Genomic DNA, 15,799 nt, shown 5'->3' with positions numbered 1-15,799 from the left:
AAAGCTAATATAATTTATGAAAAGTACCCATTACTTGAGCTCTTTGTGCTACACACTGCATAATGTCTGAAGTGTATGTCTAAAGTCTGAAACCAAATTCTTTCGTGTTCATCAGTTTAATTCTTTTGTAAATTTCTTAAGCAATGCAGGGTTAGAGACCTAAAGGATGAGAGGTAATAATCTCTTTTGAAAATTCTGAATAAACTGCTTGAAGCTACTTTTAAATTAGAAAAAATAGGTATATTGATTTCTGTATGTCATCTAATAAAACAAATAGACAATGCCTGAGTTTGACCAATAGGCAAATAAAAGTATAATATAAGAAAGAAAAATACAAAATTAATTTAATAATATTTAAGAAAAAATACTAAGTATAATTATCATAAGTGTTTGGATATTTTTAATCTATTAAAATTACTAAATTAAACCTAAAATTTCAGAAAACTAATTTTCACTTTTTTCTACTATACTCAAGCAAATACACCAAAAAAGCTTCAAAGTCATCAAATTACCCATTAACTTACAAGGTTAAGACATTTTAAATATATTCTGATTACAGGAGAAGAGAAGGATAAAGGCCCTGAATAAAAAAGGTTACAGAGACTTTAGATTTCTAGTGCCTACAAGAACCATTAATTGCTCATATCTTATCCTGTTTGTTTATGCCCTATAGATGCCCTTGGAGTTATACTTGCTTGTATGTATCATTCTCAATCGGCAGTAGATCATATGCCATTGCCTGAAACGTCAGTTCATGCAGGACAGTGGACACAGGATCAAAGCCACGGTCAATTATTATGAGCTGGGAATGAGTTTTACCCTGAAATAACAAGATAAAATTATCTTAAAAAACTTCCATTTCTTTGTGTGAACACATTTTTATACTAACTTAGAAAACAAAGGCAGACTTTTCCTAAGTTCTGTCATTATATATTAAAAAGGAAAAAGCTGAGTGGCAGAATAGGGGGTAGGGGAGGAACCAAACTACAAAACCAAAAGTTTTCATAATTAGATTGAGGATATGCTCAATACTGTGAACATTCCTTTTAAAAAATAACATTTGGCTTGCATTAAGTCTATTTTCTTAGGAGTTCAGCTCCGTAAGCACTAAAACTAACAAATTATGAAAAGTAGCCATTACTTGAGCTTTTTGCTAAGTAGGAAGTACATATATTAGTTAATTCTTATATAGCAACCCTAAAGGACAAGTATTCTCATCTCCATTTGATAATGAGGGCAGAAAGGCTTAAATAACTTGCCCAAATCACATAGCTAGTAAGTGGCAGAAGGGAGATTCAAACCCAGGTCAGAGTCACTCCACAGCCTGTGCTCTTAACCATCATGCTATTTAAAAAGATAATACTGATACCAGCTGAGATGCTAAATCTTAATGAAAGCCTTATTTTCATTCATTCACAAGCAGCATTAATCATTAAACAGTGAATAGTGTTGGGGAAAAATAATTAATACCAATATCTTTCATACGCTATTTTAAGTTATAAATTATTTGGATTATTTAAAGCAGTAAGATACCTACAACTCATTAGACAAACATTTCCTATTTATTTACATACAGCAGAGGTAAATTACATAGGCTAGATCTTTGAAAAGTGTTTAATTAACTATTCACTCATTTAAATAAACCTTATGGTCTACTGGTTAAGAGCACATCCTCTGGGAATCAGATAGATCTGGGTTTGAGTCCAGCCTTGACCACTTTCTTGCTGTATGACTTTGGGTAAATTGCTTAACTTGTTAATAATATCTCAGTATTCTCACTGGAAAATATAATAAGAACCTTGCTTATAAGATCATTATGAAGATTAAATGTAATTATACCATGAAACACTTAGAACACCCTGGCACTGCATGAGCCCTCAATACATGTACATTCGGAGTCTTCAGAAACATGAACAGGAAAAACAACTGCTGTATCGGGGCTCAGGGTTATGGCAGGATGTGGGAAGAAGCCTCACTGGACCTGAAGAGTCAGGAAAGGCTTCAAAAAGGAGGTGACACTTTATCATGACCTTGAATAAGGAAAGAAAGGTATCAAACATTTGAAAGAAAGTGTAGTTTTCAGGAAGGAAGAATGGAAAAGATGAGTTTTATTTATATATTTTTGTGGATTTTGCCTTTTTTTTCACTGAAATCATGAAGGAACAAAGGATATTTACAAATATATTGATTGTATATCTCTTCCCTCATTCAATAAACATTTACTGACTACTTACTATGCTATGTGTACTGAGCCATTGTCTTCATAACTACAACCAACAACGGCTTTTGCTAAACCTCCAAAGCAAAAACTAGTAACTTTTAAATTTCTAAACTAACAATATGTCTAAGCTATAAACCCTCCATGCTAGCCAAGGTGTGAGATTGTGAATTTTGCCTTTTTCTCTAGGCCTCTGCCCAAAATAGCCTGTTATCCAAGCAAGACAATTCCTTCTATCACTTACACTCATTCTTGAAGCGCAAGGGCCTCTTCCTCCAGGATGCCTTCCAGAACGCCAGTAGAATCAGAGTGAGTGCCAGCCTATGTTCCCATTACATTCTCTGTATCCTTCTCATTCCACTTATCACACAGCATTGTAACTGATGGTTTCCTTAACCACCTCCTCTTCTCAACAATCTAGTTTCTTCCTTAGCTACTGTAACATGGCTTCCCTGCCCTCTGGGCACCACCTCTGTCAGGATCTTCATTTTCCAACCATGCCTAAATGCTGCTATTCCCTGGGTTTGGACCTTACTCTTTGATTACTTTATACTATCTTCATAAAATAGTAACAGTTGCCAATCATTAAACTACCATATGTGCCAAACACATGTTAACTCACCTAATCTTCATACCAACCAAGCAAGGCATATGTTATATTATCCATTTCACAGATAAAAATACAACTCAGAATAAATAATCTTGTCCAAGGTCACAGAGCTAGTAATAACAGGAGTAACTGTATTTATTGACTGTTTCTTCTAAGAGCTTTATATATATTAACTCATTTAACCCTCTCACTCCTTTATAAAATAGGTATTATCTCATTATTCCCAATTTGTAGATAAGAAAACTTAGGCATAGGAAAGTTACATAATTTTCCCAAATTGACATATCTATTAACACATTGTATGCGGGAAACGTATTTATACATTTTACTTATACGTTATATGTTGACTGGTAGTAGAGTGCGGGACACGTATTAATACGTTTTTTATAGACTAGCGGTAGAATGCGGGTAACGTATAAATACGTAAACTAGAGTTATCGTAATTTTACTGAACGTTGCCATTTGCGCAAAAAATTAGCAAAAATGGCCCACGTCACCTGTTAGCGCGTGATAAAAACTACCCGCAAACAATGTGTTAATTAAATGGCAGACCAGGATTTGGACACAGTAACTGCAAAACCCATATCTTCCCCACTAAACCCCACTGTATGTTACAGTTTCTACTTCCATCTATATTAATGATTCCCAAATCAATAATGAAAAATAAACAATAGCTTCATTGGTTTATAAAGAAATAAGTCAGACTTTACGCATAATCACTACCTGCCTTATATACATTACCTTTATTAGGCTCTTTTCGTCAGTCTTGTAGTAGTTTTCAAGTTTTTTTTCAACAAGTTGGGCAAGTTTACTGGCATTATTTAGAGGTTTACTAGAAATGGAAAAAAATGTTCACTTATCTTTCTTTCAAGATACTTTACAATATCATAAAGTTGAATTTTAAAATTAAACCATGCAATTTATTAATTTAATAAATTTTATAAAATGGAAAACTTCAGATAATAATATATCAAATATGTTATACTAATTTTGTCTGGATTTTATAAATGTAAACCTTATTGTATGTGCTTTTGATTTTTTAATATAAAGGAAATATTATAAATAAAATTACAGTTCCCTTTATTTCCCTTTCAATTCCTGGTCTTCTCCCCTACCTCTACCTCCCACCTCCCCACTCCCAAGGAAACCACTGTTATGAATTCGATGTGTATTCTTCCTGCCAATACTGTTATTTATTTATATATATGTGTGTGTTATTTTGGATTTTTGCAATACAGGGAGGAGTAGACCTGGTAACAAGCATCACCTTTCTTTTTTTTTTTTAATGTTTTTATTGATTTTTTTGAGAGACAGGAAGGGAGAGGGAAAGAAACATTGATCAGCTGCCCCCTGCACACTCCCTATTGGGGATCAAGCCTGCAACTCGGGCATATGCCCTGACTGGGAATCGAACTGATAACCTTTTGGAGCATGGGACGAGGCTCAATCCATTGAGCCACACCGGCTGGACTATATATGTTTTATCAGGGTAGGTTTTTACTGTTATATATATGAGACCTATTTACATTGGCACATACATCAAATTTATTCATTTTAGTTCTCTCTCTATATATGTCTATCAAATAATTATACTGGATGCTATATAGTCATTCCCATTCCTCTAAAGATGGGTCTTTAAATCATTCTCAATTCTATCCTATCCTATTGCAAACAACACTGAAATAAACATCTTTGTACATATATCGCCATGAACATGTTTCTCGAGATACATTACATCTAAAAGTATAATTGCTGGGCCCTAGCTGGTGTGGCTCAGTTGGTTAGAATGTTGTCCCATGCACCAAAGGGTCACAGGTTCGATTCCCAGTCAGGGCACATATGGGAGGAAAATGACAGATGTTTCTCTCTCACATCAATGTTTCTCTCTCCTTCTCCCTCCCTTCCTCTGAATCAATGAAAAACATATCCTTGGGTGAGAATAAAAAATAATAATTATAAAAATAAATAATATATAAAATAATAAATGTCAGACTGTAGCTCCTATATGACAACAAAGACATTTCCTCTAAGCATTCCTTAAACTCATGAAAAAAAATGCTTGTAAATCAAACCAAATTTAAGCACTGAAATTCGGTAACAGAGGCTATTAGTTACTCTGAAATTTAAACCTCACACTTGAAATCTGTAATTACAGCACAATCTTACAAGGAAAATTCTGCTAATCCACCTGCACAGACATTACTTACCTCTATACCGGAGAACAAATAGAAAACATAACATGAACAGACACTATAAGCACCTTACCTTTTATACCTTACTCCGGGATTTTCATCAAGGCTAGCACATACGGTAACTATCTGCTCAGCCATAGCTTCCATTACAGCATCTTTTCCATTTGCATTACTGGGATCTGGACTGTAACAGTAATAGAATGCATCTGGTACATCAAGAGTGTATACCTAAGTGAGGCCAAAAAAAGTTACACTGTCAATGTGGAGACTTGATTTATAAAAATATATCAAGAAAAATGCGGCTATTATTTGGGCCATTAAAAAAAATACTTGCACTAACCATGCTGTTTTCTGAAACAACTGTGTCTTTACCTTAATCAAATCTCATTTTCTCTGTCATTTGGATTTCACCCTTTCCTTTCTCACTCTCCTTTCCTGCTTAGTCTACCTCTTTCCTTCAGTTCTTGTTTCATAAACAGATAGCACTGTTTGCTTTTCATTACCTGTGCAACAGCTGAAGGAATCCGAGGTAGTCAAACTAAAATAAAAATCTAGTAACTGGGCCAGCCGATGTGGCTCAGTGGTTTAGTGTCAACCCATGCAGAAAGAAGTCACTGAGTTCGATTCCCAGTAAGGGGCGCGTAGGAGGCAGCCTATCAATGATGTTTTTATCTCTCTCTCCCCTCTTCTCTCTCTAAAGTTAATTTTGAAAAAGATCTAATACCTAGCACAAAGAAATACAACAAAGCCAAAATTGGTCTATAAATTTGCATACACTAAAAATCTTCTAGAGAATCACCTAGAAATTTTCCATAGTTGATATATATCTTTAGCTTATATTCTTCATGTCCTTAAAATAGCGATATACTTCCTAATAAGACACAACAATGTGCCATTGGTCTTATCATATATACTCTGACCTTACAGACATATTTATTCAACTAACAAAAGCATTTACTTACGTGCAAAGAATAGGATTAGAGATTTACTATTACTGTGTTACTTGAAGAATATGAAAGAAGGAGCTCTCTAACTAGGGTTGAGGGTTCCTCACTAAACTAATTTTTATTTTTTTAAAAACAACTGTGATCCCTCCTGGCCTAAGATAATGAATTTAGTGTAAAAGTAGGTATGTAAAACCACTGTAGGTTAACTGATGAATTATGAATCAACTTCCTTGCATTTCCTTTCACACACAGTCATTCATTCCTCTGCACCTAAGCCATCACAACCAGCAGCTGCCTGAACATGGACTGAGATCCAGCTGTAGCAGAACCTTGTGTCTGTGCTGCTCAGCCATCTAATAAAGGTTGTACTCAAAATCATTTGATCTCATAATCCGTGCTATAAAACTTGACATACACAGGACCTAGTGGCAGATGTGAAATTTAAGCTCCACTTTCATTATTCATGTTATATTCTAATAAAGCACTCATATTCTTCCCTTCATCGTGGGAAATGTTTATTTGTGGACTATTCAAAATTCACCAAATACCTAATAAGTAAAACATTACAAATATATAAAGTATATAAGCAAAATATACCTTAATAACAAATAAGCTCAAACAAAATTTTAAAATCTATTATGAACTAAAATTTAAAAAAACAACAACAGAAAGTACCTGAGATTCAAGTGGAATGAAGGAAATATTTATTTCTTTACATCTTCTTATTGACTTGGAACAAGAAGACTTAATTTTGTTAAAGAGACTATCAGGGCAAACTGAGAGGAAAAAAAGAAAAAAAAATCAAAGCATATAACTCCATCTAAATTTTTTCTCTTTGGGATAAATCATTTTAACACCTAGGAACATTTATTTTACATATAAATTACTGACTTTTATAATGTAATTTATCATGAGAACAGAAATAATACATAAATATTGTTCTTCACTTTACAGAGCAGATGTACTCTAGTCAAGAGGGACTTTCCAGAAATTCTGTTTTCACCATTCATATCCACCATAACCTAAAACATATTTCCTTAGGTAGCTGCTAACACAGCAAACTAAAACTGTCAGGAAGGAAAATAAAATCTTAACTCATTACTTAACAAATTTTCTACGATTTTCAGAACTTCTTAAGAGTTTGCACTACTTTTCTAAGTTGGCCACTAGGTGTAACCATACCACACAAACTGTTAATTCTACTTTAATTAAAAGAACTTCTCTGATGTCAGGAAATTCTAAACTAGTAAGTTCTGGACCTTAGAGCCTTTTTTTTTTTCTTCCCCTTTTTAACTTACCTGTTTACAGTTCCATTAAATCTAGGTTAGAATATCAGCCATTGGCTGCTAACATGGAGTGGCTTTTAAACGGAGTTATTTAGCCTCAAGATTCCTTAAGTTAAAAGAGGCTTCACATTCATTAAAATTTACCAAATTTCATAGACATGAATTTCTGTATAAGGCTACCTAAGTGACAAATACTTATGGGATAGCATTTTTTTAAAAAATGCAAACTACTAGTAGGCATGACATAAATAATAATTAACAGGAATAATAATATACTACTTAAAATAATAGCAGAGACCAAGACCTAACTTAGATCAATGACATTTTTATTTTGCAATGTAATTATGTAATATAACAACATAAAGCAGAATAAGATGTGTCTCTGGACTTCTCTGTATTCTTTCGTTTAGGGGCTTTCTATCTGAACATATGACATAGTAAGAGAAATGTGATTGATTTTCTCCCTTACTACTAGCCAAACAGGGGCAACTTCTCTAGTGCCCTCCCAAAGGGTCTTATTTCTAATTATATAATCAAATCCCCAATTGAAACTTCAATTTAAAAAAGAATTCTTCTTGTCGTCAGCACATAATTTGCATGGCCTCTCCACCAGCCCTCCACCTCTGTATACCAGCAAAAATGATTCTTTTGAAACTACTTTGGGATGATTTCTTTTAATTTTCTATCGCTTTATCATGAATTAGGATATATATGATCATATATTTTTTATTTTTTGTAACCTAATTAGAATAAGTAGAAAGTCACTAGCATTGGCATGCATAAGGATTTTAAATAATGAAGCAATGACTTTTACAAAGCTACTTACAGTCAGTGAAGTATATGTATGCCGCTTTATATTTACTCTCCGACTTACTTGGAAAGTCACGTAAAAAACAGTCTACAGACTTAAAAAAAAGTTAGATGTCAATATATATTTTATTAAATACTAATTTAAGTATACTAGCTTTTGAAATAACTGAGATTATTTTATTTCGATGATAAAATAAAACCTTAACTGTGTAGAAGTTTAATTTATAAACTTATTTTGTAAGATGCTATGTTGTTTAGCCAGTGGCAGCTAGAAACCTACTAAGATCAAGGTGATATGTATGAACAGAGGCTATTTGGCGAGGAGAAGTTCTAGGAATGATCGATCACGTGGCTGGGAAGCAGCAGTAACACAGAAGACAAGACCACTGAAAACAATAGATGAAGGAACCGAAAGTTAGCGAACGTACTCGAAGAATTAGCCACACAGATACTGAAACCTCTGACACCACCACTGGAGAAGTGTCGAAGAGAGTGACAGTGAGCTAGGAGCTGAAACTGTCAAGAGACTAGAATGAAAACCCAGAAGGGGGTAGATGACTGCAAGGAGGAGGAATAGGAAGTAATACAGTATGGTGGAATCTGACTTAACACTGCTAGCTTTAAAGATACAGTGGTCTGAAAGTAAAAAATAACAGAGATTTAATATTCTCTCCTTCCTCTTCCTTTTTCTCCTTCCGGAACTCCTAGATCCGTATTTCTGATAGATCTCATGGATCTATCCTCCAAGTCTCTTTCCCCCATTATTTCCAGGACTTTGTTTTATTTTTGCTTTGAGATAGTCCATTCTGATCTTCTAGGCCAGTCGTCAGCAAACTGCGGCTCGTGAGCCACATGCGGCTCTTTGGCCCCTTGAGTGTGGCTCTTCCACAAAATACCGACTTCTGCGCATGGGCCACGAAGTTTCAATCGCACTGTACGTGTGTGCCCGCAGGTGATATTTTGTGGAAGAGCCGCACTCAAGGGGCCAAAGAGCCGCATGTGGCTCTCGAGCCGCAGTTTGCCGACCACTGTTCTAGGCTATTATTCAAATTTCAACAGTAATTATCCTCTTCTTCAATTAACTATTTAATTGAGAAATCCTATACTTTTGAGCTTCAGAAAGCTTTTTATGTGCTAACTAGAATCTCATTCTGTATACTATTTCTCTGTTCAAATTGTCAGCCTTCTCTCCAAGTAGCTACATTTTGCTAGATGCACATTTTCTTTATTCTTACTGAACTTCCTCTCCCTAGCAGCTTCACCCACTTAGATGAGTGGTTGCTCAATTACAAACCAAAGAAATTCCTTTAACATAAAAAAAATCACACACACACATACATACATACATACATCATGTATATAGAGAAGTAACTAAGATAAATCGATTAATCCAAGACTATTTCTTTTAAGTACATTTCCATACTCTTAACAATTATGGCTGAATAGGAACTGTAAAAGTAACAAATAATTCAAAGAAACTCTAATAATTTATACAATTAAATTCTGCTTTCATATTTCATGGGGGAGATAGGAATTTTTTCACTTACATATTCTTAGTGAGAAGAGTGCAAATAAAACAATCTTCTAACAGAAATACTTTCCCCTAAGCAAACCAGTTTGTGTCACTATTTTTCTAATAAAGAGTATTTTATTACCTTGATTTTTCTATGAGAAAATCATGTCAACAGTGAAAATATTAAAGAACATACTTTTTAAAGATTCAAAATACTCACCTTTGATGTTGGAGAGATAAAATAAAGAGCTTTCATCTGTCTGACAGGTTCCCGAATCTTATAAATATTCTCCACAACTAACAAAAAAGAAAGTCATTTTTTATAACCAAATAGTTATACATTCAAAACATTTTAAAAATAAACCTTATTGTACTTCTTACTTATAATAATAGAGAAACAGATTTGCATATCTTGGGTTTAACCTTTTGTCTTCATTTGGTAAAGTATAGAAGTCTTAAAATGTGTTTTCCTTAAAATTAAACTCTGGGCTAAGTGCTCATCATGAGAATAAAAAGATAAAGCAGCTATTTCATAGTTAGGTCTACCAGCATAAGCAATCAACAGGCCATGAAGAAACCAAGAAAATGCATTAAAAATTAAAATATGTGTTTATTTTTAAAAATACTCTACTATAATAATAGCGATATGATACCGACACCAGGCTAAGCACTTCACATGAATTATCTGTTAAACGTCATGATAACCGTATAAGTATTTTACAAATGAAGAAACTGAGGTAACGTGTCCAAGTGACACAGACAGAATTCCCACGCAGACCTGTCCAACTCCAGAGCCCGCTTTTAACTATAGTTCTATATATCCTTTAAATAATTCCCAAATTAACTCTTATTCTTGTAAAACCATACATTAGTATTATAAAGTATAAAAACAAAAACAAAAAAACACAGTAAACCTAGGGAACTCTGGAGGACAGTCCAGAGGCATGTGCTCCATGGTATACAGTCCTACAAAATGCTCTTCAACAAAAGCTTTCTGTGGCCAAATAAGTTTAGAAAACTGAATACTGTACCTGTACCCGGCGGCATATAAAAAACTCCAAAAAGCCCTAAAGAATCTTGTTTAGCTTTGTTTAATGCTATTTCCCAAACTTACTTGGCCACAGAATCCTTTCATTGAAAAATATCTAGAATAATAAAAGCTAATATGCAAATCAACCAAACAGCGGAATGACCACCCAGACGACCACACTATGACACGCACTGCTGCCAGGCCAGCCAAGGTTGGTGCGATGCTATTGGTGGGGGAAGGAGGCCGCCATAGCCCCACAATCACCCTGCAGAGGGAGGCCCAGGCCACTGGCCTGCAGGGTGATCAATCGAGGGGGAAGCCCGGGTGCCAGCCAGTAGCCGGAGGGAAGCCAGTGCAAGCATCCAGGGGAAGGAAGGCCTACCCTTGCATAAATTTTGTGCATCAGGCCTCTGCTATCAATACTGAACAAACAGTAAGAAACAGTAATAATCTACAAAAATTCAGTAAAACCTCCTTATAGTGCAAAATGGTTCTGTAGTTTCATAGTACTTTCACACTTATTACCAAATGGTTCTCACTCTAGTTGCACATCAGAATATCCTCCGGGAACTTAAAAAACTTAAGTGGCTTATCCATATTATACTTATCCAACAATAGAGAAATCAAGGCTTTCATCTTCTGATTTCCAGTTTAGAGCTTTTTCCACTGAAGGTAGTAAAGATTACAAACTGAATATGTAACCAACAATAAAAGATTATTTTATATATAAATATCAAAAAGTAAATATTATTGCCCTGGCCAGTGTGGCTCAGTTGGTTGGGTCCTCGCTTCATATACCAAAAGGTGACCAGTTCGATCCCAAGTTGGAACACCTGCGGGATGCAACCGATCAATGTTTCTCTCCCACACTGATGATTGCTTGTTTGTTCCCCCTTTTCTCTCTCGCTCTCTCTCCGTTCATCTCTCTAAAATCAATAAATATATCCTGGGATGAGGATTTAAAAGAAAATTTTGAGAACTCACTCAACAGGGCAACTGACTTTGTCTTGGCTAGAAGCACTTAAATATATGTCTCAGCTGAGAGGGAAAAAAAGACCTAACTTACAGAGGTTATTCTAAAGACTCACAGAGAAAAGAATGTCCAGTGTAATTATTAAGGCTACAGTTATTAAAAACAAAACCATAACCCCCTTAGAAACACAATTACTAACTAAAATTTATCAATACTTCAAACTTTCCCAATCACAATAAAAATGTTTTCATGATGAGTATTGGTAACACTTACCAGTGATACCCTCTGCTAGAAGATCTGTCATTTTGCAACACGATGCCAAAAGCTTAGTGGTAAATTCATCTAAAAGCATTATCTTAAATTGAATATAAATGAAAAAATAGTATAAGCATTTAATTGCTAAAAATTCACACAAAATAATTTAATCCATTAAACATATTCAAACTTATAATCCTTTTACAACATAAAATTAAAATGAGGACAGTAGGCAAAATGATCTCAACTCATCTTTTAACAAGCATGACCTAGAGCAGTGATGGCGAACCTATGACACATGTGTCAGAGGTGACACGCGAACTCATTTTTTTGGTTGATTTTTCTTTGTTAAATGGCATTTAAATATATAAAATAAATATCAAAAATATAAGTCTTTGTTTTACTACGGTTGCAAATAGTATCAAAAAATTTCTATATGTGACAAGGCACCAGAGTTAAGTGAGGGTTTTTCAAAATGCTGACACGCCAAGCTCAAAAGGTTCACCATCATTGACCTAGAGACTGTTTCTTTATATATAGATGTAGTATTATATACAAGTGAGCAAATGGAAATTTTCCACTCTGAAGCAGAGAACATTCAATTTAAATGTTATGTTTAACAAGTTTTCCTAAAATTATAAAATGCCACTTGAAGAATACTTGTTCCAGGCACTGTTCTAAGCATTTTACATGGATTAATTCATTTTAATATTAACAACTACTCTATGAGGTACTACCATCCCCATTTTATAGACAAGGAAACAGGGGCATGGAGAGATCAAGTAATTTGCCCAAGAAGCCACAGCTATTAAGTGAAACTAAGATTTGAACCAAGTGGTTCCAGACTCTATAGCTGATGGAAGTTTAGTAAGGACAATATAATAAAGGTCAATATAAGGGCAATAAAATATGCAAATTCTACCTTCCATTCGTCTTCTTTCTTGCAGTCATCAAACACTGCTGCTTTAATTTCTGAAAAAAAAAAAAAGTAGGAATCTTAACCAACAGTTAGAAATATAATAGGATAACTATTCAGAAAGTCCAAGATGGCTGAGAAAATATCCAGTATGAAATTCTGCTAAGCTACATAGAAAGCATATACACTTGTTAAACTCTATGTAAAAATGCAATTATCTTTAACACCTAACCTATATGGTTAACACTGAAACTACATTTTTAAACTTTTGAGAATAAGAGAATAATAAAAAAGGCAATACATTTAAGTACATAAACATCTGGAAAATATTTCTGAAAGTGTTATCTAATTTGTTTTTCCCTATTTACTTAAATCCCAAACAAAATGAAAGCAAAAACAAAAAACAACAACAAAAAACCCATAGGAAAATCCCTAACTAGCCCATTGCTACATTACATCTGACCATCAAAACTGGGTCGGTGGCCCTAACCAGTTCCATTCCAGTCCAAGGGCACATACCTGGTTGCACGTCAGGGCACATGCAGGAGGCAACAAATCTATATGTCTCTCTCACATTGATTTTCTCTCTTTGTCTCTCCCCCTCCCTTCTACTCCCTCTAAAAATCAAATGGAAAAATCTCCTCAGGTCAGGATTAATTTTTTAAAAAATTAATAAATTAAAAAAAGGAGAATTTAAAAAAAAACTGGCTAAGTTTTTTCTTCCTATTTACTATTGATTACAATTTTCAAGAACATGTATCACATTATGATACAAATATTCAGTCTTGGTTTATAATAATCTATAATAATAAAATCGTAATATGCTAATTAGACCAAAGTCAGGGCTGCAGGCGCAGGATCAAGGCACCTACTCTTGCACGAATTTCAAGCATCGGGCCTCTAGTTACTAATATGTTCCTTGCAATGGTTTTCAAAACTAATATAGGGTGTGAAAACTACTTCTATAATAGCTATATCAGGTTTGTTTTTTAAATAACTTTATTGACATAATTTGCATACCATATACAGTTGACTTTTGAACAACTCAGGGAGTTAGGGGCACCACCTTCATGGAGTCAAAAATCCCTGTATAGCCCTGACCGGTTTGGCTCAGTGGATAGAGCGTCTGCCTGTGGACCGAAAGGTCCCAGGTTCAATTCCGGTCAAGGGCATGTACCTTGGTTGCGGGCACATCCCCAGTGGGAAGTGTGCAGGAGGCAGCTGATCGATGTTTCTCTCTCATCAATGTTTCTAACTCTATCCCTCTCCCTTCCTCTCTGTAAAAAATCAATAAGATATATTTTTTAAAAATCCCTGTATAACCCTGGCTGGTGTTGCTCAGTGGGTTGGAGCACCCACCCCTGCCGAGAGCAGTTTCTGTATATGGGGTCCTCGGGCCATCTGAGAGCCAGAGGACCCCAAAATCAGGTTCAATCCCAGTTGGGGCGCCTATGGAAATAATCGATTGATGTTTCTCTTTCACACTGATGTTTCTCTCTCTCTCACCCCCTCCCCGCCCTTTTTATTACCTAATGATATTCCACTGTGTGAACAGATCACGTTATTTTTCTATGGACATTTGGGTTGTTTTGACTTTTGACTATTTTGTATAGTGCAGCTATAACAGCTGTGAATCAGAGATTAAAATTTATTAAGTTTTAATATAAGAGTGCCTGGCACAGAGTAATTGTTCAAAACCTTGTTCCCTTCTCCTAGTTTGTGGGTAAACTGAAGGCTATTTAGCTTTCTATACCTAACTGTACTACCTTCAAACTAGCAAAACCTTTTCCCCCGTCAAATGTACGATTCTCCTACCTCTAAGGAGATTCCTTCATCATTTCTTCAGACCCTGTCACCTTTTACTAAGAGACCTCACAGGCGTCCCCTTCTCTCCTTTCTCTTTCTCTCTCTCTCTCTCTCTCTCTCTCTCTCTCCTCCCTAAATGTTGAATGAACATCATCTTGAATTTCCGGTTATGTTTCTATTTACACCAAGACTCTAAGAACCGCCCTGGCCAGTCTGGATCACTTGGTTGAGCGTCCTCCCGTGCACTGAAAGGTCGCCGGTTCAAACGTCAGGTCAGGGCACATGCCCAGGTTGCAGGTTCAATCCCCGGGGTCCGGCACAGGAAGCAACGGATGGATGTTTCTCTCTCACATCAATGTTTCTCTATCTAAAATCAATAAAAACACATTTTTAAAAAAAGATCCTAAGGGCCCTAACCCAGTTTGGCTCAGTGGATAGAACATCAGCCTTTGGATGGAAGAGTCCCGGGTTCAATTTCCGGTTAGGGCGCATGCCTGGGTTGCAGACTCGATCCCCAGTGGTGGGGGCGTGCAGGAGGCAGCGATCACTGATTGTCTGTCTCTCATCACTGATGTTTCTCTCTCTCTCTCTGCCTCTCCCTTCCTTTCAGAAATCAATAAAAATACATTTTTTTAAAAATCCCAAGGGATTTTTAAACTATTATCCCTCTTTCCTCCCATCAGTCTCCTGTCTTATCTTACACTCCATCGGACACCCCGGTGCCACCTCATGCTAACAGCACTAGATGGGACCTGTGTTACCTCTAAACGCTCCCTCTCTCGCCCACTTTCCACGCTATCAAGACTGAAATGACTATCATTAACCTTTTTTTCTTTCTTTCTGATAAATGCTGATGCTAAGGACCATTCTACAGCTTGGAAGTTACTTATGCAACACAATTCATCACCCTGTGCCATATAAATATATTTAACTGCCCTTGCAATCTTAAGACATAACCACATCTTCAAGGCCAGCCTCGGACATCTAAAAAAAAAAACACAAAATGCCACCTGACAATGATCCAGTTTCTGAAAAGATGTTTTGGTAACTTTTTTTCTTCTCCTTTCTCGTCGTACGCTTGTTTTTACTCCCTGGGATGGGAGGCACAAGGCCGGGCACTGGTGTGGCGCTGCCTGGGCACACGGAGCTCGCGGAGGCCCGGAACTAGAACCCAGACCTCCGTGCTCCGTGCTCCTCCTTCCCAGGCGGGCCCGGCTCTGCACCCCGCCACGCCGAGCACGGG

The 15,799-nt window shown here is 35.9% G+C and overlaps 1 protein-coding gene across 1 annotated transcript in view; it reads right to left on the bottom strand.

The window, feature by feature from the left end:
* STXBP3 (syntaxin binding protein 3) overlaps positions 1-13,195 on the bottom strand; it is a 25,402-nt gene extending 12,207 nt beyond the window's left edge. Inside the window, exons 1-9 of the mRNA XM_006762950.2 lie at positions 13,192-13,195; positions 12,757-12,806; positions 11,853-11,934; positions 9,797-9,873; positions 8,080-8,158; positions 6,643-6,743; positions 5,094-5,248; positions 3,570-3,660; positions 696-820 (exon numbers count right to left, since the gene is read on the bottom strand). Of these exons, the coding sequence (XP_006763013.2) occupies positions 696-820; positions 3,570-3,660; positions 5,094-5,248; positions 6,643-6,743; positions 8,080-8,158; positions 9,797-9,873; positions 11,853-11,934; positions 12,757-12,806; positions 13,192-13,195 (764 nt within the window). The remainder of the gene's footprint in view (positions 1-695; positions 821-3,569; positions 3,661-5,093; positions 5,249-6,642; positions 6,744-8,079; positions 8,159-9,796; positions 9,874-11,852; positions 11,935-12,756; positions 12,807-13,191) is intronic.
* Positions 13,196-15,799: the final 2,604 nt, after the last annotated feature.

Source organism: Myotis davidii, unplaced genomic scaffold, assembly GCF_000327345.1.
Source record: "Myotis davidii unplaced genomic scaffold, ASM32734v1 scaffold217, whole genome shotgun sequence".
NCBI classification, from domain to species: domain Eukaryota; kingdom Metazoa; phylum Chordata; class Mammalia; order Chiroptera; family Vespertilionidae; genus Myotis; species Myotis davidii.
The sequence above is the reverse complement of the archived record's forward strand: the minus strand, read 5'-3'. Positions and strand labels throughout refer to the sequence as shown.